The sequence below is a fragment of the Oreochromis niloticus genome, linkage group LG3 (genome assembly GCF_001858045.2).
Source record: "Oreochromis niloticus isolate F11D_XX linkage group LG3, O_niloticus_UMD_NMBU, whole genome shotgun sequence".
In the NCBI taxonomy this organism is placed as follows: domain Eukaryota; kingdom Metazoa; phylum Chordata; class Actinopteri; order Cichliformes; family Cichlidae; genus Oreochromis; species Oreochromis niloticus.
Genome location: NC_031967.2, coordinates 63822639 through 63850545, shown reverse-complemented (window position 1 = coordinate 63850545; position 27907 = coordinate 63822639). Strand labels below are relative to the sequence as shown.

The window sequence follows — 27907 nt, the reverse complement described above, 5'->3', positions numbered from 1 at the left end:
CAAAGACACGTCTCCATTTTTCATCTGTGTGTCCTGCAGATCCACCCGGTTCTTAAAAGATGGATGCTGGTTGTCTTGAACAAACAAACTATCCTGGAACAAAAGGACAAATTCTGGCTCCAGGTCAGTTCTGCTCCACTTCACAGCAGTGATCAAGATGCTGTTTGGAGCTCGACATGTCAGAGTGACGTCCTGTCCAGACTTAACCACAGTGGTTTTTTGGTCTAAAAGATGAAACAACGGAGCAGAGAGGTTAAAGGTTGGAGACTATAGATAACACATCTGTAGAAGATGGTGAAAGTAAGGAACTATGGAGACCACAATTAAAATTAAAAATTAAAATTAATAAAATAAAATTAGAAATATCCTGTCTCAGAGTGATGCTGAAAAACTAGTTCATGTATTTATTACTGCCAGGCTGGACGACTGTAATTCACTATTATCAGGATGTCCATGAACTCCCTGAAAAGCCTTCAGTTAATCCAAAATGCTGCAGCAAGAGTCCTGACAGGGACTAGAAAGAGAGAGCATATTTCTCCTGTTTTGGCTTCCCTTCATTGGCTTCCTGTTAAATCCAGAATTGAATTCAAAATCCTGCTCCTCACATACAAGGTCTTAAATAATCAGGCCCCATCTTATCTTAATGACCTTGTAGTACCATATCACCCTATTAGAGCACTTCGCTCTCACACTGCAGGCCTACTTGTTGTTCCTAGAGTATTTAAAAGTAGAATGGGAGGCAGAGCCTTCAGTTTTCAGGCCCCTCTTCCATGGAAATAGTTGTTGATTGTTGGGATTTTGCTGGTATCTTTGTATTATTTATTGTAGGATCTTTACCAACACAAAACCTTTTTCAAGCGGGTCCTCAGACCCCTCAACAACATAGATGTAGAGAAAAGCATTCGCTCATCTACCTTCACAAATATTAATTTGAGTGACATCCCATTCTTAATTCCCAGGATTTAATATGATGTCAGCTCATCCTTAGCGGCTGTAACAGCCTCAACTCTTCTGGAAAGGCTTTCCACAGATTTAAGAGCATGTTTATGCGAACTGGGACATTTTTCTGACACACTTTGAAGCTGATGGACGTTTTCAGCAGCTATGGCACCGGCAGGATTCACTTTCACAGACTCACAACCACCAGCTTCACCCCTCCCCTCCCCCTCCAGCTGTAGGCTTTAACATCGAGTTTCCCCACACATGTTTACAGACGAGTTAGAGAGCAAGAGAAGAAGAGACTGATTCATAAATGTCTTTGTTTCTGCTCTAACCTTACCCAAACAATGCTGCTCTACAACTCTAGACTACCAGCCACAAAGACAACAGCTGGAGAAACATCTGTCTACCTCTGACATCCACCAGCTCATCCATACAACAAACACACATCAACAACCAGGAAGCAGCTTCACCTCTGATCACACACACACTCAACTCTACTCACTCACCTGGATCAACATAAAGGTTGATGATGCTGTGCTTCCATGAGCGTATTTCTTCCATGAGCACACGACACTCATATGTTCCATCATCAACACGTCTCCATCCTTCATCTGTCTGTCTTTAAGAGCAACCCGATCCTTAAAAGATGGATGCTGGTGATCTGTAAAAAGTCGCTCATCTTGGCACAAAAAGACATGTTTTGACCCCAGGTCAGCTCTGCTCCAATATACAAATGTGATATTTTTATTTAGAGCTCGACATGGCAGAGTGACGTCCTGTCCAGACTCAGCTGTGATGCTTTTCACCTCTGAAAGAGGAAACAACACAGAGCAGAGAGGTTAAAGTTCAAAGTACAATTATGATCAGAATGATTAACTTTAAATATTTTGTTTATTTCCTTTGACATTTGAGTTTTTAGTCATGTTGGATTTAATGAACCTCTGAACATCATCCCAGGTCACCAGTGACCCACTGAGGAGGAATTTTAGCCTCATGTTAAGTATAGACAGATAATGTAATGTAGACACCTACGCCCTGCCCGTGATCAATGTACCCTGCTGGGGTAATAAGCTGGCCAAAGAAGGAGATAGAAGCCACTGACACTAGGACAAGGAAGCTCTGGACTATGCATGGAGGGTTTCACCTGAAGTCCAGAACTCTGAGACTGTATGCTAAATGGAAGCAAGGAGGCTGGGGACTAGTACGTGTCAGCACATCAAAAAGATGACCCAAACCGACAGTGTGCTCAGCGAATACCTCAGGTAGCAGAAACCCAAGAGTTGGAAGAACCATCATGGAAGAACCTGAACCCCCTCAGTGAGATCATTAACAAGACTGGCTACGGATACCGACTACAGAACGGAGCAGTTGTCAGCCACCTCCTGTACATGGATGACATCAAGCTGTATGCCAAGAGTGAACGAGACATCGATTCACTGATCCACACTACCAGGATATACAGCAATGACATCGGGATGTCATTCGGGCTGGAGAAGTGTAGTCGGATGATAACAAAGAGAGGGAAGGTAGTCAGAACTGAGGGGATTGAACTACCAGAAGGCAACATTGCAGACATAGAGGAGAGTTACAAGTACCTGGGGATCCCGCAGGTGAATGGGAACCATGAAGAGGCCGCTAGGAAAGCTGCAACCACCAAGTACCTGCAGAGGGTCAGGCAAGTCCTGAGGAGTCAGCTGAACAGTAAGAACAAGATCCGGGCCATCAACACCTACGCCCTGCCTGTGATCAGGTACCCTGCTGGGGTAATAGGCTGGCCAAAGGAGGAGATAGAAGCCACTGACATAAAGACAAGAAAGCTCCTGACCATGCATGGAGGGTTTCACCCCAAGTCCAGCAGCCTGAGGCTGTACGCTAAGCGGAAGGAAGGGGGCTGGGGACTGGTGAGTGTCAGCACCACAGTCCAGGATGAGACAACGAACATCCAAGAATACATTGGGAAGATGGCCCCAACTGACAGCGTGCTCAGTGAATACCTCAGGCAGCAGAAACCCAAGAAAGAGGAGGAAGGCGAGGAACCATCATGGAAGGACAGGCCCCTGCACAGTACCACCGGCAGATAGAGGAGGTGGCTGATATCCAGAAATCCTACCAGTGGCTGGACAAAGCTGGACTGAAAGACAGCTCAGAGGCACTAATCATGGCAGCACAAGAACAAGCTCTGAGTACAAGATCCATAGAGGCTGGGGTCTATCACACCAGGCAAGACCCCAGGTGCAGGCTGTGTAAAGATGCCCCAGAGACAATCCAGCACATAACAGCAGGGTGCAAGATGCTAGCAGGCAAGGCATACATGGAACGCCATAACCAAGTGGCCGGCATAGTGTACAGGAACATCTGTGCCAAGTATAACCTGGAAGTCCCGAGGTCAAAATGGGAGACGCCCCCAAGGGTGATGGAGAATGACCGAGCTAAGATCCTGTGGGACTTCCAGATGCAGACGGACAAAATGGTGGTGGCTAACCAACCGGACATAGTGGTGGTAGACAAACAGAAGAAGACGGCTGTAGTGATCGATGTAGCGGTTCCGAATGACAGCAATATCAGGAAGAAGGAGCACGAGAAGCTGGAGAAATACCAAGGGCTCAGAGAAGAGCTCGATATATATATATATATATATATATATATATATATATATATGAGAGAGAGATATATTACAGGATATATTACAGTATTGAGCTTGAACTCTGGGTCAAAGATGCAAGTAGCAGTTATTTATATTTCCTATCACCTTAAATCTTCACTCAAAGACAAGTATCTTTGACAGTGTATATATAGATGTATTATATATAAGAGACATATAGTTCCTTCAATATGTTGGCATTATTACATTTGGCTCAATGCTTACATATATGTGTAAAAAGAAAATGTATGAGCTGTGATAACTGTTTCTGATAGAATGAAGATCAGACTGAAATATGAAATATTCCTTTATTGGGTGAGAAAATCAGACCATGTCATAACTGCTTTAAGTCAAACAGAATAGATATCAGAGCCTTAAACAGGCTGACTTCTGCTAAATGGGTCAAACTGGGCAGAAAGTATACAAACACATAACATCCTTATAGAATATGATGTAATACTATAGATCAACTTAGCTCAGAATATATAAAGCATATAAACAATTACAGCAATATGATGCAACAAACACAGCAGTGCTACTAATCCAAAATGCTCAAAGCTTCATAGAACTGAAACAAACATTTATTTTTAGCTCCATTCCGCTGCTGATACATACTTTAGGTTTCTGAATATTAAACTTGTTGCTGCCTTTCATAGTGTGTAACTTGAAGGCCCTGAGTACTTTCTCCCACACTGAAAACACTGGGATGATAACATTATCTGAACATTACCTAATAAGACTGATTCAGGACAGACAATTAGTTATGTTAAACTTTCCTAGCAGTCCTTCACAAACAGGGAACAGTCTGTCTATTCTCTCCATCTGTCAGCTGCTGCTGGCTCTTCCTCCTCCTCTTCCTCACACACTGCTGAGTTTGTCCTGGTGGATCATCAGGGGTGCAAAGCCTCACAGATGATGTGCAGCAGTGGCTCCCTCAGTCCAACCATCAGCTCGTTCAAACACACGTTAAAGTCCGTTTGGACTGGACCAGGCAGTCCTGCATTTTATTTTAAAGGACTGCCAACCCCTTAGTATTGTGGAGAGTGTCGGAGAGAAACATTCCAAGATCAGAGGATCCTTTAACGCACTGAGGGAATAGGAAGACATCTGAACTGTTTCCACCTGGCTTTACAGTTTTTGTGTACCCCAGCTTCATCTGTGCCTGTGAGTTTTCCAAAGCTGGGGAAATGGTGTCAAAAAAAAAAAAAAAAACCCGCAATAGACTGAATGCAAAAACATTGGATAAACTTATTTTTCTGAATAGAAATTTATAATAAACTCTGAGTCAATTACATTTAAATGGGTAATATTACATTCACAATATTTTAATTTTCACTTAATGTCACTCACAATATATTTTAAAGATGTCTATAAAATTTTCAATATAAAAGATATAAAATGATTCCATGGAAAGTATAATACCTTACAGTGTACAAGTATGACTAGGTCATTGAATCAGTGTCTGTTGTGAGTCTCAAGTAAGTTGCCTGTTATGATATTAAAGGTCCAGCAGGTGTCAGTATGGAGCAAAACAGCAACACTGTGTCGACACAGTATCGAGACAGTTTGGGAAATGTGCTGAAACGCTTCACGAGGCCTCATCTACCCATCTCCAAATAACTCTCTCACTGAACTAACACAGACAATCCCACAACGTGTTTGTACTCTCTTGTTACCTCGGACAGGTCCGCGACTCTGAACCGTAGTAAAAGGACCTCTGGCTAATACATCGGTACCGTGTCGGGCTCGTAGCCGGGAACTAGCTTTACTGTCTGGGTCAACTTTGCTAGCGAGAGACAGAGAGAGGCGTTGAAAGACTGCTCCAGCAGAACTTATTGTTTCGGAGGAAAACAGGAACACAGTGTACAACTGGGCTTGTCAGGCACTCTTTTTGGCTGCAGTGGTTATTATGATATTTACATGCTTCCAGCTCCTGTTTCTGGTCTGTAGCTGCTCGTACATTTTGACTCTCCTTTTTCTCCCTCCCTCGCGCTCACACACACATAAGGGGGCAGTCCCACACGTTCTCCCTGCAGCACGGACTACACTACCCATGATGCTACAGTCTTAAAGGGCCATGCCTGTAACACTGCTCATATTGGCTTCATATTAAATCATTTTTTCAATAATATTTTTTAAAATTCCTCTTCACGTTAATATGCGGTCCGCCAATGGAGGTGGCGTGGGCCGCAAATGGCCCATGGGCAGCGAGTTTGAGATCCCCGACTTAGACAAACTGCCCGAAATGCGTTGACAGAAACATTTCAGGAATTTTGAGTCATTCTGCACTCAGATGCGTTAATTGCTTTAAAATTTTTAATCTCGTTGCCCGTGACGGCGGATTAATTTACTTTAACGCGTTATTTTTGACAGCACTATATATATATCAAGGTTAAGGTAACTGTTTATACCCATAGGTAAGGTAAATTTGCTTTACAGAAAAATTATAGCATTTGGCATCCCTTCAAAAACACACATACCTAATAAATTTAAACCTCACTGTAGCACATATATAGTACTTTAACGTTTCGAGTCAAAAACAAAAACAATTCTTATTTAATTCAGTGACAGCAACAGGGACAAAGCTGTTTTTATAACGCTTTGTCCTGCGTCTTGGAAATAGAAACCTCCGTCCTGAGGAAAGAAGCTGAAATTCACCCCTTAGTGGATGGGAACCATTTTTAAGGATTGATAAAGCCATCCTCTGTACCTGTTTAGAGGACAGGGAGGCTAAACAAGACTGTGGCTCACCTATCAGACCACTGGACCATCTCACTATCTGATTCAGTGAGTGTTTCTCTGTGACAGAGGTCTGACCGAACCATGCCACCAAACAAAAGGATAAAACAGACTCAATAAAAGAACGATAAAACAAAGTTAACATTTTTGGTCAATGTGGAAATGAGCAAGTTTCCTGAGGCAATAAAGGTGCTGGTGACCCTTTTTACAAACTGATTTGCAATTCTGATCAAAGTTCAGTTTTTCATTGATTATTGTGCCAAGATATTTATATGATTGCACTTGCTCTATTTTCTGACCCTTAATTAAAATGACTCCGTGACCATTTTGTTGTTTCCTAAAATCAACAACCATATCTTGTGTTTTAGATATGTTCAACTGGAGATAAGACTCCTCACACCACTGAACAAAGTCATCAATGACTGGACCGTGGTTAGTTTCACCCTCTTTCAGTAAGCTGACAACAACAGAGTCATCTGCATATTTAATGATGGCCCTGTTTTCATATCTGCTCTGACACGTTTGTATAGAGAGTGAATAATAAGGGCGATAAGACGCAGCCTTGAGGAGAACCTGTGGAGGAGAACACTGGGTCAGACAGAACCCCGTTTATTCTCACTCTTTGTGACCTGTCAGTTAAAAAATCTAAAATCCAGCCCACCAGGTTTTTCCTGATTTCAAACTGTTCTAAAAGTCTTTTAACTAAAATATGGGGCTGTATTGTATTAAAAGCCGAAGAAAAGTCAATGAAAAGAAGTCTTGCAAAAGTCCCTTTACTCTCTACATGTTTAAGAATCAGATTTAGTAAAGTCAAAAGTGCGTCCTCCACTCCTGTATTGGGCCTATATGCAAACTGCATTGGATCCAGCTGATGTTCAGTCTCTTTCATAATCATATTTCTGATGATTTTTTCAAAGAATTTCATTACAACTGAAGTGAGGGCAACAGGCCTGAAGTCGTGTAGAATTTTTGGACAACTAGATTTAAGGACAGGAACCATGACTGCTTCTTTCCAAAGAGAGGGCACATGTTGTGTTTGCAAGGATTTATTAAAAATAACCTGAAATATAGGACTGAGTTCGTCAGCACAAGACTTAATTAGGCGACCACTAACATTATCAGGACCCTGGCTCTTGTTCATATTAACTGCATGAAAGACCTTTTTGACATAGCTGAGTTCAATGATAAAGTGCTGAGTATCTCTCAGTTTCTGTTTCAGTTCCAAAACATCCTCGCTAAAATCACAGGAACTAAAACGAGCATAAAACATATTTAAAGCATTTGCAAAATCTCTGTCTGAATTAAAACCATCCAAAATGACCTGACTACTGCTCTGGGGATTTTGAAACCCTGCTATGGTTTTCATAAAAGTCCAGACAGATCCAAAAGTTTTTGCAGCAATTTTGCTTTCAAGAAGGTTTTTGTAGCTCTGTTTTGCTTTCAAGATCTCGATTTTCAGGTCCTTGGTGGCTGTCCTAAAATCAGTAACAGCCCCCTTTTTTAAAGCCTGTCTCTTTTTCCTTAAACAGGATTTGACACTTTTAGTGACCCATGGCTCATTGTTAGCATACACTTTAATATGCTTACAGGGTATAATCATGTCTTTACAAAATACTGCATAAGAGCTAGTAACATCCACCAAAGCATCGAGATCATCTCCACAAGACTGAATAAAAACTTCCCAATCTGTACATTTAAAACATTCCTCCAAGGTAAGCACAGATTCTTCTGACCATATGTCAACATCCTTAGTCTTTGTCTTCTCTCGTTTTAAGACAGTTTTATAGATGGTCAGAAGATCCCAGAGGAGGAAGCGGGAGGGATTTATAAGCATTCTCCACCGATCCGTAACAAAGGTCCAACATTTTCTCTCGTCTGGTAGGACAGGATACATATTGATACAAATTACCCAAAGTTGATTTAAGAGAGACATGGTTAATGTCCCCCATTATAAAGTTTGGTGAGTCAAGAGAGAGCGCCTGCAGCTTCTGCATTACGTCTGAGATGATGCTGCAGGTGGAGCCAGGGTGAGCCCTCGGGTGAATGTAAACTATGGTAATAAACAGTTGTGGAAACTCACGAGGGAGATAAAAAGAGCCACGGGTAACGGGTAAAAGTACACACACACACACACACACACACACACACACACACACACAAACACAGGCTATGTCTACAGTAGCCCGGATAAATTTGAAAATGGCGTATATCTCTGAAAACGCTCCGCGTCCACACTATCGAAATTTTAAATGTTTCTGCTCTGGAGAGTGTTTTCAAAACGCTCCGTTTCTCTTGACCGAAAAGGAGAGAAAAGGATGCGTTTTCAATTAAAAAACATATTAGTGTGGACATGGCCACACACACAGTCAGAGCAAACCTAACCTATCCACACACACAGCCTTTCCCTCACTCTGGTAGTCAATTTAACACTCTCTTTGGGACTGCAAGTAAATAGTCCATAGTGCTTTTACCTACTCATACAGCCCCTTTCCATCCACTCTGTACTTGTGTCTCTCCATATAGAGAGTTGGAGACTTTGGTTCTCATTAATCCTTCTGTTTTTAGTCCTTGCTGCAGATGTCCTGCTTGGTTTTCTCTGTTTAGTCTTTATATTCTTAGTTCTTCTTTGTTTTATTACAATGGTCTAATTGATTTAGGTTATTTTTTGTATTCTATCTTGTTTCTGTTATGGTAAATGTACTGATTCATATATAATGCTTTCTTTACTCTTCCACGCTACTCAAAGTGCTTTATAAAACATTTTCACTCATTCACACCCTATCAGCCAAGCATTTTTATTCTATGCTTAAGTGCTTTCTATCTAACATGTACACTCCACTGGATGTATAATGGAACAGTTTGGGGTTAGTATCTTGCTTGGACCACCAACCTTCCAATCAGTAAATGACCTACTTTACGTTCTAAGACAAGTCACACCATCATAATGCCTTCTTGTGAAGTCAGTCTTGTCTTTGTGTCAAGTCTGCATTTGTTTCCTGTGCTCTGTTTCTTCCTGTTTTATTTTGATGACCGATTATCTTGTGATTTGAATTTAGTTCTACTTTCATCACTTGAAATTAGTTTCAGCTGTTCTCCTGCCTGTTTCCTGTTCACACATGAGTCTGTGTCTGTGTTTTTGTGTATGTCTTGTTTTTCTCTCCCTTTTGGCACATTCTCTCTCTTCACTGTGTCCCTCTTTGTTATATGGTTTCCAAGAAGAGCTATTATTTGAGATTATTTGCTTCTGACTTTGTATTTTGTCACTGCTCAGAAATAAAGCTGCATTTTATAACTCACTCACCTGGAAGGACAACCCTGAGATAGATGCTGCTGATGGGTTTACTGTTCTTTTGGATTGTTCCTCTCATGAAGACATGACACTCATATGTTCCAGCATCATTTTTCGTCACATCCTTCAGAATCAAAGACACGTCTCCATCCTTCATCTGTCTGTCCTGCAGATCCACCCGGTTCTTAAAAGATGGATGCTGGTTGTCTGGAACAAACTGCTCATCACGGTACAAAAGGACATTTTCTGTGTCCAGGTCAGCTCTGCTCCACTCTAAAACATCAATGCTGTTATTTGGAGCTCGACATGTCAGAGTGACGTCCTGTCCAGACTCAGCTGTGACGTTTTTCACATCTGAAAGAGGAAACAACACAGAACTTATAGGCCAAAATAATACTGTTCACTTCTAATAAAGAAAGTCCACTGAGCTTTATTTCCAAATTCGTGGTATATTACGCACATCATACCTACTGTATACTATACTTTAAAAACAATATTTCTGTAATAATAAAAAAAACCTAGTGGGTGGGGTGCTCACACTAATGTAATTCCTCACCAAACTTGGAATAAAGTGTATCATAATTTTTTGGACAGCTTCAAATCTCTAAAATCAGACCATATTTGATGGTTTTTCTGGTGTAGAGTTACAGGATATATACAACGAAAACAGCACCATATATTCAGCATTGTTTATTTAGTCTTTTCTTTTATTGATTAATGTTCTCTTACTGTTACCGAGGGTCTGTTAACCTGTTTACCAAGGAGATGCTCTGTTTCCGCTGCTGTTTTGCAAAGGCATGAACCTCCTCAGCCAGATCATTGAAAACAGTCGCTATGAATACTGACTATCATCATCAGCCAACTAGACACTAATTCACTGATCCACACCAATATGATCTACAGTAAAGGAATCAAAATGTCATTCAGTCATTAAGACTGCAGAAGTGAAGTCGGATGGCAAAAAAGAGAAGGAAGGTAGCCAGAACACACGGGATGGCACGACTAGAAGGCAACATTGCAGATAGTGAGGACAGCTACAGGTATCTTGAAATCCCACAGGCAAACGATAGCTATACAGAGGCCGCAACCAATAAATACCCGCAGGAGTCGGGTGAATGGAAAGAACAAGATCCAGCCAATTAACACCTATCCCCTGCTTGTTGTCCATTACTCTGCTGGGATAATTGGCTGGCCAGAGGAGGAGATAAAAGTCACTGACATCAAGACAAAAAAGCTCAAAAGCCATAGATGGAGGGTTTCAACTCAAATCCAGCCCCCCAGACTGTATGCTGAGGTCCATGAGTACCCCAGAAAGATGGCAACAACTGATCATATGCTTAGTGAATACCTCAGGCAGCAGAAGCCCGAGAAAGAAGAGGAACAATCATGGAAGGACTGTGTGGTAGTCCACCAACAGACAGAAGAAGTGGCTGGTATAGAAATACTATCACCCACACATGTTTACAGATATTTAGAGACAGTAACTCACTTAGAGAAGTATTCAGGTTGATGATGCTGAGCTTCCATGTATGTGTTTCTTCCATGAAGACACGGCATTGGTAGGTTCCATCATCAGCAGTATTCACGTTTTTCAGAATCAAAGACACGTCTCCATCCTTCATCTGTAAGTCTTGCAGATCCAACCGGTTCTTAAAAGAAGGATGTTGGTTATCTAGAAGATACTGCCCATTCCGGTAAACAAGTAGATATTCCGGCTCCAGGTCAGCTCTGCTCCAATATATGAATTTGATCTTTTTGTTGTTTGGAGCTCGACATGGCAGAATAACACTCCTTCTAGACTCAGCTGTAATGTTTCTCTGATCTGAAAGATGAAACAAGACTGAGCCGGTCAAGGTCAACAAGACAGGCCAAAGGAATCAAAGTAAAATTATAATTATCATTGTTTACTTAGCATTAATCATCAATTTCAGAAACTGCAAGATGTTAGCTTGCAGTAGGATTATAGTTCCACCTCTGTGCTTAACTGTGTGGGTGGTGTCATCTGCCAAAAATTATACAGGCCTAATGGACTATTTTTATTTTTTATTTTTAGCTATAAAATGATGAATTAATTATCATCTTCTTATAGTTCTCTCTTTATCTTATATTCAAAATAACTACACTCAGGACAGGCAAGTGACTGTTTTCACTTCATTAGCAACAAAGATGGTAAATCCATCACGTGGCTCCATCACCTGCTTGTTAATTAGGATTCACTACTGTATTAAAGTAAAAGCCACATACTGTGGGCTTTAACATTGAGTTTCCCCACACATGTTTACAGACGAGTTAGAGAGCAAGAGAAGAAGAGACTGATTCATAAATGTCTTTGTTTCTGCTCTAACCTTACCCAAACAATGCTGCTCTACAACTCTAGACTACCAGCCACAAAGACAACAGCTGGAGAAACATCTGTCTACCGCTGACATCCACCAGCTCATCCATAAAAAACATGAAAGCTGTGTCTGCACTCCTGTAACTCACCTGGAGGAACATTCAGGTCGATAATGCTGATGGATTTCCATGAGCGTGTTTCTTCCGTGAAGACACGACACACGTATGTTCCATTATCAGCAGTGTTCACATTGTTCAGAATCAAAGACACGTCTCCATCTTTAATCTGCCTTTCATGAAGAGCCACGGGATGCTTAGAAGACTCATTCTGGTTATTTGGAAGAAACTGCTCAGCACGGTAAAAAATGAGATATTCTGGCTCCAGGTCAACTCTACTCCAATGTACAGCTTTGATTTTGTTGGCTGGGTTTTGACATGGCAGAATGACATTCTGGCCAGACTTAGTTGCGATGACTTTCTGGTCTGAAAGTGGAAATAACACATAGCAGAGACATTAAAGGACAAAGCACAATTATAACTAGAATTTTCTTCTTTACCTGAAGTACCTCTACTGATTCATTTTTAAGCACAGTAGTGACTCTACTCTGAGCCCCTCTTGAAAGACTGAACTCTTCACCCTAACTCTAAGGGAGAGGCCAGTCACCTTTTGGAGAAATCTCATTTTTACTGCTTGTACCGCAATCTTCCTCTTTTGGTCACTACCCAGAGTTCATGACCTTAGGTGAAGGCAGGGATCATAGATTGGCCAGTAAATCGACAGCTTCACTTTTATGGTCAGTTCTTATAACTGCATACGCCGCCCCAATCTGTCTTTTAATCTCTCACTAACCTTTCTGCTTGTTCAATTTGGCAGCATCCCACCTCCACTGTATACCATGTCAGTGGAGCACAATTTCACCTGATGATTGGCCAGAATTGCTCCGAGGCACTCTAAAAATCTTGTTCCATACATCCACTGAACTCATCCTACAAATGAGTTTTTGCATTAGTTACTACCCAAGTCATGTTCTGCTTGGACTGTCAGTACATTATCATCTGTCTTTGAAGTGCCACAAACTAACTAAGACTGATAGGATTCCTCCTTCAGCTTGATAGCTCCCTTCACCTCCAGTGTCAACCATCTGGTTCATGGATTACCACCACAACAGGTACTAACCACCTTTTGGCCGCAGCTCCTTGCAGCAGCCTGAACAATAGAAGTGCAGAAATTAGTCCATTTACACTCAGACCCACGCCTTCCTCAGAACACTATCAAATTCCTGCTGGAGGTAAGAGTTGATCTCCCGGACTGAACCCTCGCTATACTTAGATGTTAGATGTATCAGGTCTGTCCAGCATGCTCCCCCACCACAAGATCCATCTCACCACCAGGTGGTGATCAGTTGACAGCTCAGGTCCTCTCTTCATCAATTATAAATCAATTACTGACCTGCAACCTAGGATTCCCTGGTGCAATGTGCACGTGGGTGGACATCCTTCGGTTTGAACTTGGTGTTTGCTATGGACAAACTGTGGATTGCACAGGAGTCCCATAACAAAACACCACTCAGGTTCAGATCAGGGAAGCCCTACATGAGCTCTGAAGTCTTCCAGTAGGACGACAGAGTTACCAGACGGAACACCCTCAAGTACCCCACTAAGTGACATCAGGAAGCCTGTGTGTTCTTAATTTTTAATTCAATTCAATTCAATTCAATTTTATTTATATAGCGCCAAATCACAACAAATGTCACCTCAAGGCGCTTCATAGATACAGAGAAAAACCCAACAATCATATGACCCCCTATGAGCAAGCACTTTGGCGACAGTGGGAAGGAAAAACTCCCTTTTAACAGGAAGAAACCTCCGGCAGAACCAGGCTCAGGGAGGGGCGGGGCCATCTGCTGCGACCGGTTGGGGTGAAAGAAGGAAAACAGGATAAAGACATGCTGTGGAAGAGAGACAGAGATTAATAACAGATATGATTCAATGCAGAGAGGTCTATTAACACATAGTGAGTGAGAAAGGTGACTGGAAAGGAAAAACTCAATGCATCATGGGAATCCCCGGCAGCCTACGTCTATTGCAGCATAACTAAGGGAGGATTCAGGGTCACCTGGTCCAGCCCTAACTATATGCTTTAGCAAAAAGGAAAGTTTTAAGCCTAATCTTGAAAGTAGAGATAGTGTCTGTCTCCCGAATCCAAACTGGAAGCTGGTTCCACAGAAGAGGGGCCTGAAAACTGAAGGATCTGCCTCCCATTCTACTTTTAAATACTCTAGGAACAACAAGTAAGCCTGCAGAGCGAGAGCGAAGTGCTCTAATAGGGTGATATGGTACTACAAGGTCATTAAGATAAGATGGGGCCTGATTATTTAAGACCTTGTATGTGAGGAGCAAGATTTTGAATTCAATTCTGGATTTAACAGGAAGCCAATGAAGGGAAGCCAAAACAGGAGAAATATGCTCTCTCTTTCTAGTCCCTGTCAGGACTCTTGCTGCAGCATTTTGGATTAGCTGAAGACTTTTCAGCGAGTTTTTAGGACATCCTGATAATAAAGAATTACAGTAGTCCAGCCTGGAAGTAATGAATGCATGAACTAGTTTTTCAGCTTCGCTAAGAGACAGGATATTTATAACTTTAGAGATTTTTAAGCATGAACAATAGTTATGATCAGTTTGCCGACCTAATAGCAGAGGGAAGGAACTCTCTTGTCCACTGGTGAGAACTCCAACATACTACTGACACGATAATATCCACTGCTGTCGCTGCCTCTGCTTCTCAATGAGGACCGCTGTCAACTGGAATAGAGTCCAGTCACTCTCTAGGAGACTGGACCCAAGCTGTGTGTTTAGGTGAGCCTGACTATAGCTGCCCAGTGCGGGGACCAATAGGCTAAGGCCTGGCCACCAGATGCTCTCCCTTAAACTCCCTCCCCGGGTGTAGCCCCAGTAACCCTATGACCCTATGAAGGGTACACAGGTCCCTTGATTTTATTCTTTCCATAGGGGCACACTGAGATGCTCTCAGGGGGCAACAAAACTCTTAGAAAACACAGCCCCTGGGATCACAGGGACACACAAATCACTCCACCATGATATGTGGCCATTCGCAGAGTGGTGCATTTTCGAATTTCTTTTTTTTTTTAAATTTAATTTAAAGTTTTCTGATTTCAGTTTAGTATTAGTTCATTTATTACTGGTCTCAGCGTTTATTTCAACCTTTTTAACTAATTTTGTATGGAGGGTTTACATTAAAGTCAAGATTCAGGAAAATCTATACAAGTATAGCAGTTTTTCAGTCATATTTGCGATGCTGTCGTCTCAGACAGCAGTGAAGCAGTGTTTGAACTGTACTCACTCACCTGGAGAAACACTCAGGTTAATGATGCTGATGGTTTTCCATGTCCGTGCTCCTTCTGTGAAAACACGACACTGGTATGTTCCCTTGTCAGCAGTGTTCACATTGTTCAGAATCAAAGACACGTCTCCATCCTTCATCTGTCTCTCCTGCAGATCCACCCGGTTCTTAAAAGATGGATGCTGGTTATCTGGAAGAAACTTCCCATCCTTGTACAAAACAAGATATTCTGGCTCCAGGTCAGCTCTGCTCCAGTGTACAAATTTGATGTTTTTCTTTGGAGTTAGACATGGCAGAATGACGATCTGTCCAGATTTAGCTGTGATGAAGTGCTGCTCATCTGAAAGAGGAAATAACACAAAGCAGACAGGTTACAGCGATCCAAGTTCAATTATCACTACAACTATTATCTTTAAATATATTGTTTATATTCTTTGAAATTTTAGGGTTTTTTTTCATCATTTTGAATTTCATTTACAGCCTAACATTTGTGTTATCTCCCAAAACATGAATGGAATGAATTCTATTGACTTTACAGATGCATTTTTTTTTTCTTTTTGCACTGTTCTGAAATGTAAAAGTTTTGTAAAACATTTTCCAAGTGCTTCCATAACAGAGTAAGGGAAACTTATTTAAACATTAGGTTTAAAACTTAACATTTTTAAACATAATAGTTTCCTTTTAAAAACCATGACTTATATCTATTTGCATGCAATAACAGAATTATGTATTTTAACTTTGTAATACTCAGTTTGTAAAATTTATAAGTTTGTAAAATCAAATCAAAACTGAGGGATTTAACTCCAATTTACAAACAATATCAAATGTACCACAAGGGTTTGAGTTGTCATGTGAGAATGCAAAAAAACAGACAAAATCAGTTTAGGCTTAAAAAGAACTGTTGATGCTCACATAGCAAGAGCTCAATACAAAACTATTATAAAATTGATGTGACCAAATTTTTTAATTTGGTCACATCAATTAGAGAAATAAATAGGATATTCATGAATTACTACAAAAGTTTATATGCATCTACTGTTTCAGGAAATCAAACAGGTGAAGACCTTTTTCTGTCTAAACTTGACCTGCCCAAACTGCAACGGGATCAGATGGAATGGCTCGAGGGTCCGATCACTGAGGCAGAAATCAGAAAGGCAATAACTTTGATGAAAATTGGGAAATCACCTGGGAAATCACAGGGTAACGATGGCTTACGAGCTGAGTATTATAAAACATTTATTGACATTCTTGCTCCGGTCCTACAAAAAGTGTATAAAGAAGCTTTTGAAAACGGGCAGATCCCAGCTACATTTAATGAGGCACTGATATCACTAATACCAAAAAAAGATAAAGACAATACAGATCCATCAAATTACAGACCAATAAGCCTATTGAATTTGGACTGCAAAATACTTTAAAAAGTTTTAGCCTTAAGGTTACAGCGGGTTCTGGGTGTCATCATACATCCAAATCAGACTGGATATAAAAACACGCTCTTCCTCCGATAACATTCGAAAGCTACTCCATTTGATGTGGCTGAGCCAGTCTAAAGATACTCCAGTAGCAGCTTTCTCCTTAGATGCGCAGAAGGCTTTTGACAAAGTTGAATGGAGCTTTCTTTTTTCAACCTTGTTGCGGTTCAGGTTTGGTCCACACTTTCTAAACTGGGTTAAAGTGCTATACAAAGAACCAAAGGCAGTGATAATATCAAATGGTATGGTTTCACCTTTTTTTAGTTTATCACGTGGAGCTCGTCAGGGCTGTTCTTTAAGCCCCCTTTTGTTCTTAATTTTTATAGAAACATTAGCAGTGAGTATTAGATCAAACAAGGAGATTAAAGGCATCATAGGTGGGCAGCAGGAACACAAACTCCTCCTCTATGCTGATGATATTCTTGCCATTATAACAGACCCACTTTTATCAGTGCCGCATTTAATGGACACCATAAAGGCATTTTCTGAGGCGTCAGGTTATACTATTAACTGGGAAAAGTCTGAAGTAATGCCACTATCCCCACTATGCTATCCGTACATGGTAGAAAAATTTAATTTTAAATGGGTACCTAGAGGAATGAAGTATCCTGGGATTAGGCTAAGCCAAGATATGGAGGACCTACCCCAACTTAATTTTGACCCAGTCTTTCTAAAAATAAAAACAAATATAGAAATATGGGGAAAATTAAAAATCTCACTGTGGGGCAAAATAAATATTGTAAAAATGATTATAGCTCCCCAATTTAACTATGTAGTAATGATGTTACCAATTGTGATACCGCCCGGTTTCTTTAAACAGTATGAAGACTTAATTAAGCAGTTTCTGTGGGATGGGAAAAGGGCAAGAATCAAGCTAAGTAAATTATATGCTCCTAGAGAGAAGGGTGGTTTAAGTTTACCCGATCCAAGATTATATTCAGTCTCATTCAAGATGGCAAAATTGATTAATTACTGGGGAAAAAATCAAGCCGGACAGGAATAGCTAAGCATAGAGTCTGAGATTTATACTCCTTTTGATCCAAAAGGTATGTTGTCTCAACGCTGCACTTTAACAAAACCAATTTTGTTCCATTCTAGACAGGTTTGGCTCAATATACATAGAGTTCTTAAAATATCACCTCATGTGCAGTTTTACTCATCTCTTTGGAACAATCCAGCTATTCGTATAGGGAAAACAATTGTGTTTTGGAAATTGTGGCAGTCTCATGGCATAAATGTTATTAGCGACTTATTTAAAGATGGGGAATTTATGTCCTATAGAGACCTTGTTCAAAGATACAAATTGGAAGGGAAGGAAAATTTCTGGAGATATTTGCAAATTAGACATTGTGTGATGTCAAAGTTCAGAAGGGGACATGAAAATCTTTTTCTGAATTTTATAAATATGCCTCAGGAGCACCACACAGCATCATGTTTTTATAGGTTGGTAAACGATAATAGGAGTGGTGAATGTTCGAACATTAAAACTTTGTGGCAGAAAGATTTAAATGCACCAATTCCAAACGAAAATGGGCATTTTGGCGGAAAATGGGAGTTATGTTAAGGAGGCGAGGAGCAAATGCATACAATATAAAATTCTGCATAGATATTATCATACTCCAACAAGATTACACCGTATGAAGCTTATGCCTGACAATCTCTGTTGGAAATGTAAAATTGAGGCGGGGACTTTCCTACATTGTTTTTGGGAATGTTCCCTTATAGCTCCTTTTTGGAAGGAAGTCATCACACTCTTAAAAGGTTGGTCAGGATTAGAAGTGTCCTTAACTGAATTGTGCTTGTTAGGAGACCGTTCTCATATTCCAAGAATTCATAATAATATTTTTACGGTTGTTATGGTTGGACTGGTAACTGCATCGAGGATTATCCTTAGGCACTGGAAGACTACAGTACGTCCTGAACTGAAAGACTGGATCAGAGCAATGGCAGAGACTGCTTCCTATGAGTCCATGCTGAATAAACTTAAAAATGATACAGAAGACAAAGATGAACATTGGGACTACTTTTGGAGCTATCTGAAGCAAACAGGAAATCATGACCATATTATTGTAATTTGAAGGACTATTAACTGTGACCACTGGTCCAAATGTTACTTAACCGTCAATTGTATTTGCCCATTTCTGTGTTGTTTTTTTTGTCTGTTTTTTTGTTTGTTTGTTTTGTTTTGTTTTTTTTCCCTTTTATACAGGTTTAAGCATATGTTGCAAAATCAATAAAAAACTTAAATGTCAAAAAAATTTCCAAATGTCAAAAACTGGAGTGAGAATTATCATCAGGAAATTCAAAGAGCTACACAATACAGAAAAATCCTGGTAAAGGTAGCATGGGAAAAAATTCACAGACTCTGAAAAAAAAAAACTGCCAAGAAATGTGTCTAGAGACTCCAGAACGAGTGTTAAAACACTAATGAATGACTAAGCCAACTTAGGGAAATTGTAATCAAACAAGATAATCTTGGTAGCATCTTACACATGAATGAACTGCAAGGCTGCTCTCTTCTGCAGACAACTGTGTGGGTAGAGACCAAACCTTACATAGTTACCTTTATTTTAAAGATCACAAAAAGTTCTCTTAAAGTGTACATGACCATTTAAAATCTGTGTTTCAGTCTTAGAAATACTACACTGTACTGCACACAGCAGACTGGAATAAGCAGCCCAAAGTGAAGAGAAGTTGTCAGCACAACTGAGAACAATATAGCAAGGGTACAAAAACACACACACACACACACACACACACACACACACACACACACACTCTCAGGTGAGCATATTAAGTATGAAACTATTAAGAAGTATGACAGTCTTGCGAATGCAAGATTTCATAAGACATAGCAGTAAAAACACAATAAACCTATTTGTGCACAGCTGACCAGAACCTGTCCAAATATAGATAATCTTTTGCTTGGCCCAAAAGCTAAATTTACAAAGCATACAACATGGTCAAGTGTCCTTTTGCAAGAGTGTGAAATCACTGATCAGTTATCATGTTAAACTAGGTTATAGTACACCAAATATCACTTGGCGCTCAGAAGTTTCCATCCGCTGGTGTTCAAACTGTTCAAATGTCTGTGAGAGCATTCATCAGAGACAGGTGTGTACATACCTTCCATACCGTGGTGAACCATAAAGGTGATTTTAATCACAAGTTGGATGATGATAAGGAGGCCAATATGAGAACAATTCTCAGAATTTCCAGGGGTATGAAGCATCTCATTATGGTATTTTTACTTGGTTATCACACCTTTTTACAGAAAGTATGGAAGTTGTGTTTAAAACATTTTAAACATCTTTAGCGATCTTTTTTTGTATATAAAAGGGAGGTTGCTGCAGCACCACCGCTTCCCAAAGTTCAGGAAGAGGCTTCAGGGAGATGTTTGCTACGTTGGACTGTAGCACCATCAGAAATGTGTGCAGTAACAAAACAGGCAGCACTGAAAGGAGCTCTAAGTGTTTGTGTTGTTCAATGATTTGTGCACAACAACAAAAATGGGACCTCTCTCATCCATCAGTCATCATGTGGACATTTTTCTGACACACTTTGAAGCTGATGGACGTTTTGTGTCTGCACTAAGTACGTTTTCAGCAGCTATGGCACCGGCAGGATTCACTTTCACAGACTGAATAAAAACGGAATAGCTGGATAAACATCTGTCTACCTCTGATTACCAGGTCGACCATTAAAAAAAATACAAGAAAATAAATAAATCACAGATCAGAAAGTAGTGTCTAAACTCCACTCACTCACCAGAAGGAACATTCAGGTTGATGATGCTGAGCTGCCATGAACGTGTTTCTTCCATAAAAATACGACACTCATATGTTCCACTATCAGCAGTGTTCACATCCTTCAGAATCAAAGACACGTCTCCATCCTTCATCCGTCTGTCCTGCAGATCCACCCGGTTCTTAAATGATGGATGCTGGTTTTCTGGAAAAAACTGCCCATTTCTGTAAACAAGAAGATATTCTGGCTCCAGATCAGCTCTGCTCCAATGTACATATTTGATGTTGTTGTTATTTGGAGCTCGACATGTCAGAGTGACGTCCTGTCCAGGCACAGCTGTGACGGTTTTCATGTCTGAAAGAGGAAACAACACAGAGCAGAGAGGTTAAAGGTCAAAGTACAATTATGATCAGAATGATTGACTTTAAATATTTGGTTTATTTCCTTTGACATTTGAGTTTTTAGTCATGTTGGATTTAATGAACCTCTGAACATCCAGCAGGTCACCAGTGACCCACTGAGGGGGAATTTTAGCCTCATGCTAAACATGCAAAGTGTCAGAAACTACAAGATGTTAGCTTCCACAGAACAACAACATGAGCTGATAATAAGTGAACATAATGTGTGAGAGAAAGCAGCCTCTCATTATAAGACACTGTGAGTCTCTGCATGCTGCCTTTATGGAGCTACAGCTGTTTGTATACACTGAACAAAAAGCTGTGTAGCTGCATACCAATGTAGATGTATAAAATAAACTAAACTGTCTAAATCTTCAAGTGTTACAGAAGAACAAACTCAAAATGGAAAATAAATTCAGTTCCAAATAAGTAAATTAGATATTTATCCAAAATAAAATGAAAACATTCCTACAAGTGTCCTCAACACAAATTCAAAAAACGTTTATAAAAAAAGAACATAAACAAGACTGACATATTCACCCAGCTTTAGTCCATATATGTTGTAAAGCAATAAATGAATTTATACATTTTAAAAAAGCCAAAAGAAGTGCAGTTGTAACACTTCTGGAGTCGTTACAGTACACTAGGACCAGTTAGGTTCGACTACTAGAGTAGTAATGAGTGCAGCATGTAATAAAGACCACAGACCAGAAAATAAGTTTAAATTGCCGGCTTGTTATTTTGCAAAAAAAACAGATAATAGACAGTTGACAAACATTATATAAAACATTCAAATTCACATTTAAAGAAAACGAGGTATTTTCTTTCCCTTTTTGTTCAGTAATTTCTGTTAATTTATCCTATTTATTTCAAAACCTCTTATTTGGCTTTAAAAGGATGTTATCTTCAACCTAGGTTATTGTTTTATTCATTTCAAGTTCTAAGTTCAAGTTTATCCTTTGACCTATTTGAATTAACACTGTGTTATTTAAATCAAGCTTAGTTCTTTTAAGCCCAAGATTTAATTTAATCTTGGTCTAAGTTCACCTGTACATTTCAACCAGTTCTTATTTTGTTTTAACCCAACAAAATTATTTACATTTCCATTAACACCATTACAGCATTAAAATGTAAGGTTGACCAAAATAAATTACAAAAACATGTAAAAACTGAAAACAATTCAGCAAAAGGCTGAACAAATCCCTTAAACAAACAAATAAACAAAAGAAAATTGTCTCTGTGTCCTTTAACTATAAATCCTGGAATTGCTCTGAACGATTATCCAGTGCTTTGAAAGTCCACTGTTCTTTTGCAGAGGTGTATGGATTAATCCTACCAGTTTTTTAGTGAAAGAGTTCAACGTCCAGCAGGGGGCGGTTTTCCTTTTTCCTGCTCGGTACAGTTCAATGGGTCCCTGGGTGGCTCGCCATCTTGTTTCTCGCTCAGCGGATCAAACTCCGATTCTAGCTCGGCATTTCCCGATCCAAACCTTAATGGCCTACCATAACAACAAAGCAATATACATAAACATTTGAAAATAACACACGGGTAGCCCTTAAATAACAGTAAAAGTCCGTTTTTTCCAGCTTATTCAGTCTTAAATGAGGTGACGCCAACATGGCGCGCTGAAACACCGTCAAAGGCCTTTGAACTGCAGCCTGTGTGTTGGTCAAGCACCAATCCACCGTTTTTAACATAAAACAGCATAAATCTGCTACCTTGACTCTCCATTTGCATGAAATGAGCAATATAATACAACAAAACATTTCTTGCATGAAATAAAATACAATTTCTGAACTCACCAAGTCCCGTTCGGTTACGTTCACAACGTCACCAAGGCAAAGACAGGTCGGAAAAAACAAAAATATATTCTCCAGAGTACAAAAATGGCTTTATGTAGGCTTCTGACTTGTTTTTTAATATTTTTTCACTCGTTTAGGCAGCAGCTCCGCAACGACTATCTGCATTTCTCCCTCTCCAGCATCAAAAAGAAGGAACAACCCGATTGGGTGTGGCTGATCACAGGAGTCACGCTGCAGCGTACCCTTTCACAATAAGAGTCTGAACACATATTTTAGCCATTTTACCTTAATTAACATAGAAACACCATGAATTAGCAAGTTTTTAACCTTTTAACACGTTTTTAAACACAATTGAAATCTTATACCATGAATTATATCATTGCTGATGTTTTTAATGAATTTCCTTAACCATTATGTTCTATTTATCACCTGTAATATGTTTCTTATGACTGTTTTTACTAACAGGCTTTTGTTTATTGACAACTATGTTAACCAGGGTTACACAGTAATAGCTCGATGATGTGGGGAGTGAGGCTTGCATAAGAATTAGATGTGCAACAATATTTTCAGCTGTCATATATACATATTTACATTATTTGCAAAGGGGGAAGGGGTTAGGTTGTCATGAATATACAGGAGGTCACTTTAATTACACCAGGGGCAGCCATCTGCTGGGACTGGTTGTTGGTGTGAGAAAGTACAGAGAAACAGTACAAAAGGCAAACTATACGAGAGAGATCTATTTTAATAACTGCTAATAATTAAGTGACCGAGCAGCGTAAGTCTATTACATCACAACTAAGGCGTAGTTCAGGATGACCTGCTCCATCTACAGCTACAGTCTGTGAAATAATTATTTCATCCTCAGCTGAATTCCTGTGTTTGCCTTCTTAAAAAATGAGCAGTCTCTGTTTTTATGGTAGTAACATTATAATGGAGAGAGACAGAAAATCAAGCAGTGTCTGAATTCACTCACCTGGAGGAACATTCAGGTTGATGATGCTGATTGGTTTCCATGATCGTGTTTCTTCCATGACAGCACGACACACATATGATCCAGTATCAGCGCTGCTCACATGCTTCAGAATCAAAGACACGTCTCCATCCTTCATCCGTCTGTCCTGCAGATCCACCCGGTTCTTAAAAGATGGATGCTGGTTATTTGGCAGAAACTTCCCATCCCGATAAACAAGGAAATATTCCGGCTCCAGATCAGCTCTGCTCCACTGTACAAATGTGTTTGTATTTTTATTTGGAGCTCGACATGTCAGAGTGACGTCCTGTCCAGACTCAGCTGTGACGGTTTTCATGTCTGAAAGAGGAAACAACACAGAGCAGAGAGGTTAAAGGTCAAAGTACAATTATGATCAGAATGATTGACTTTAAATATTTTGTTTATTTCCTTTGACATTTGAGTTTTTAGTCATGTTGGATTTAATGAACCTCTGAACATCCAGCAGGTCACCAGTGACCCACTGAGGGGGAATTTTAGCCTCATGCTAAACATGCAAAGTGTCAGAAACTACAAGATGTTAGCTTCCACAGAACAACAACATGTGCTGATAATAAGTGAACATAATGTGTGAGAGAAAGCAGCCTCTCATTATAAGACACTGTGAGTCTCTGCATGCTGCCTTTATGGAGCTACAGCTGTTTGTATACACTGAACAAAAGCTTTATGTGAAGGCTGTGTGCAGGCAGGAAAAGGACCCAAAAGTGCAGACAGTCTGAGACAAAAGGTGAACTTAAATACAGCTTTAATGCTGAACTCCAAAAAGTACCAAAATTGAGACTCCAAGGTAAACTTATGCCAACAGACCACACAGCTAGATAAGAGTAGATCACGACACAGACAGAGAGAAACACAGGGCTTAAATACACAGAGGGAGCAATCAGGGAATGGGTAACAGGAGGGAAACACAGCTGGGGCAAATCAGGCCGAACGAGACAAAGGAAGCAAAACCAGACGTATTTATATGAGACACGGACTTTCAAAGTAAAACAGGAAACATAACAAAGAGACGCGAACTTGGGATACGGCTGACAGGGGAGACAGCAACTAGAGAACACAGAGACATAAACCATAAGTCAGAACTCTAACAAAGAAACCAAAGACTAGAAATGATAAATAATGTAATAAACTCAAAACTCTGGGTCAACGATCCAGACATCCTAACAGTATACCAATGTAGATGTATAAAATAAACTAAACTGTCTAAATCTTCAAGTGTTACAGAAGAACACACTCAAAGTGGAAAATAAACTCAGTTCCAAATAAGTAAATTAGATATTTATCCAAAATAAAATGAAAACATTCCTACAAGTGTCCTCAACACAAATTCAAAAAACATTAAAAAAAGGAGAACATAAACAAGACTGACATATTCACCCAGCTCTAGTCCATATATGCTGTAAGCTAATCAATCAATTAATACATTAAAAAAAAAGCCAAAAGAAGTGCAGTAATGGCTCGATGATGTGGGGAGTGAGGCTTGCATAAGAATCAGATGTGCAACTTAAAGTATGACGAATATTTTCAGCTGTCATATATACATATTTACATTGTTTGCGCAGGGGGAAAGGGTTAGGTTATCAGGAATACAGGAAGTCACTTTAATTACACCAGGGGCAGTCATCTGCTGGGACTGGTTGTTGGTGTGAGGAAAAAAACAGAGAGTACAGAGAAACAGTACAAAAGGCAAACTATAGGAGAGAGATCTATTTTAATAACTGCTAATAATTAAGTGACCAAGCAGCGTAAGTCTGTTACATCACAACTAAGGCGTAGTTCAGGATGACCTGCTCCATCTACAGCTACAGTCTGGGAAATAATTATTTCATCCTCAGCTGAATTCCTGTGTTTGCCTTCTTAAAAAATGAGCAGTCTCTGTTTTTATGGTAGTAACATTATAATGGAGAGAGACAGAAAATCAAGCAGTGTCTGAATTCACTCACCTGGAGGAACATTCAGGTTGATGATGCTGATTGGTTTCCACGAACGTGTTTCTTCCATGAAAGCACGACACACATATGATCCAGTATCAGCGCTGCTCACATGCTTCAGAATCAAAGACACGTCTCCATCCTTCATCCGTCTGTCCTGCAGATCCACCCGGTTCTTAAAAGATGGATGCTGGTTATTTGGCAGAAACTTCCCATCCCGATAAACAAGGAAATATTCCGGCTCCAGATCAGCTCTGCTCCACTGTACAAATTTGTTTGTATTTTTATTTGGAACTCGACATGGCAGAATAACGTCCTGTCCAGATGCAACTGTGATGGTTTTCTGGTCTGAAAGAGGAAACAGCACAGAGCACAGAGGTTAAAGGTCAAGTACAACTGTTCACTTTTAAAAATTGATTTGCGTTTCCTGGTTCTAACTGAGCAGTGAGCTCGGGCCTTTCTGTGCAGAGTGTACATGTTTTCTTTGCAACTGTGCTGGTTTCCTTCTGCTGAAACTGTAGTGGCTGCAGGTGTTACTGTGTACAGTCATTGTTTTCTCTGTTTTAGCCCTGAGACAGGCTGGTTACCTGTCCCTAATGCTCAGATTAAAATAGGAGAGATTCCAGATCCCCTGTAACCCTGAACTGGATTAGGGGATTATCCAGTTCTGAATTCTGAATTATAAATTATCCTGCGTTGTTTTTCTTTTTTCTCTCTGTGAAAATCTGTCACGGTCTGCCATGCAGACCGTGGGGACGAGGAAAGTAGGACCCAAAACGCGGGACTCTTCGATGCCACACAGTGCACTTTATTTACAGTGAATGCTGTAAACACAATAAATCCCCGTAGCTCCCTTGACTCCCGTGTGTGTGCTCCCCTCCGACGTCAGTGCTCGTGCTCCCCGCTGTTGTGTTCTCGCGCACCCCGTGCGTGCTGCCGTTCAGGTCCACTCTTCCACCTGGGGGGAAAACCACAAAGAAACAGCCATCAACACCAACCCCGGCAGGCATACACGAACCGCATCGTCGTAAGCTGACACACACTAACTTGGGAAGACAACTCAATGATCCCACGCCGGTGGGAGCTCCAACACTCTCCTAAGTAGCTCCCCCGACGAGCCCTGATCATCAACAGGTGTGTGGCAGGAACTTCAGGTGTGGCCAGTCCGCCTGCAGGGCCACACCCATCAGGCCTGCATGTGGCTGTTCTCCATCCTCCAGCCACACATGTACACACCCACACCCTGCCTCTACATATAATGAGTGGAACACCAAACAACAAAGCATAGTGCAGAAAAACATACATCCCCAAATAACAACAACAATACCAATAATAATAATAATAATAATAATAATAATAATAATAACAATGGTCCATCCTGCTTACGGACCCCCGAGTCCTCCAGAGCAGGGTCCGTGACAAAATCATAGTGGTCCTAAGCACCTTGAGGCAACTGTTGTTGTGATTTGGCACTATAATATTATCCATATCCATACTATCCCAACCATGTAACCAACAATAACATTTTACTAAATTAATTTCACCAAATGTCCAGACCCTTTAAACGTAACAAGCAGAAACCAAAGAGTTGACAACAACATAAAATCTACATCTTAAATTCATACATGACTCCTGCAGACATGTTTTTGGCACTAACATGAAATTAATTCTACTGTAGTTCTTACTCTTTATCTTAGAGGCAAGGCAAGTTTATTTATATAGCACAATTCAACAACAAGGTGATTCAAAGTGCTTTACAGAGACATTAAAAACAAAATAGATAAAAAGCATGATTTAAAAACACCGTCTGATTTATAACAGGTAAACCTCACCTGCAGAGACAAACACGAAGACTCCGACAAACAGCAAAGTTAAGAATATCGATGCAGTCACAGCAGACATGTCCGTGTTCTTGAGTTCCAACGATCAAACTCTGTTATAGACAGCCTTGCATCAGCAAACAACAAAGAGTTTAAAAACTTACATTTATGGTTTAAATAAAGCCAAAGGCCACTGACTGTGAGAACAAACTACTCGTGTACACACAAAGTCTCTTAAAGACTTTGTGTTAGAGCGACTTTTGGACTGTAGAATCATAAAGTATTTAATAATTAATCAGGTGAAACCGCAAGTGGTTTCTGAGTTTGACAGAGGATGATGGTAAACTGAGTGGTGGGTTTATGTGAATTGTTATTTGATGATATGACTGGTTTTATTGGAACTGACTGACTGCCTGTTT

General features: G+C 40.2%; 1 protein-coding gene and 1 long non-coding RNA gene across 2 annotated transcripts; both read right to left on the bottom strand.

The window, feature by feature from the left end:
• Positions 1–27705, bottom strand: LOC102075624 (roundabout homolog 2). Its single transcript, XM_025905192.1, has 9 exons — positions 27501–27705; positions 25681–26016; positions 20547–20879; positions 15311–15646; positions 12096–12428; positions 11101–11433; positions 9624–9965; positions 1449–1750; positions 1–224 (listed from the first exon to the last, which is right to left on the bottom strand). The coding sequence occupies exons 1-9, from the start codon at positions 27568–27570 to the stop codon at positions 180–182; spliced, it is 2430 nt and encodes an 809-aa protein (XP_025760977.1). The 5' UTR covers positions 27571–27705; the 3' UTR covers positions 1–179.
• On the bottom strand, positions 21639–23223 carry LOC109201390 (uncharacterized). The gene is made up of 2 exons (XR_002061416.2): positions 22726–23223; positions 21639–22421 (listed from the first exon to the last, which is right to left on the bottom strand). It is a non-coding gene; the product is annotated as an uncharacterized LOC109201390 (long non-coding RNA).
• Positions 27706–27907: the final 202 nt, after the last annotated feature.

Bases quoted from the DNA above. Each gene is read 5' to 3' on its own strand.
- LOC102075624 (XM_025905192.1), bottom strand. From the start codon at position 27,570: ATGTCTGCTGTGACTGCATCGATATTCTTAACTTTGCTGTTTGTCGGA. The intron at 15,647-20,546 runs GTGAGTGAGTGG...TTCCTCTTTCAG, and splicing joins CAACCTGAATGTTCCTTCTG to ATGAGCAGCACTTCATCACA. The intron at 225-1,448 runs GTGAGTGAGTAG...TTCATCTTTTAG, and splicing joins CAACCTTTATGTTGATCCAG to ACCAAAAAACCACTGTGGTT.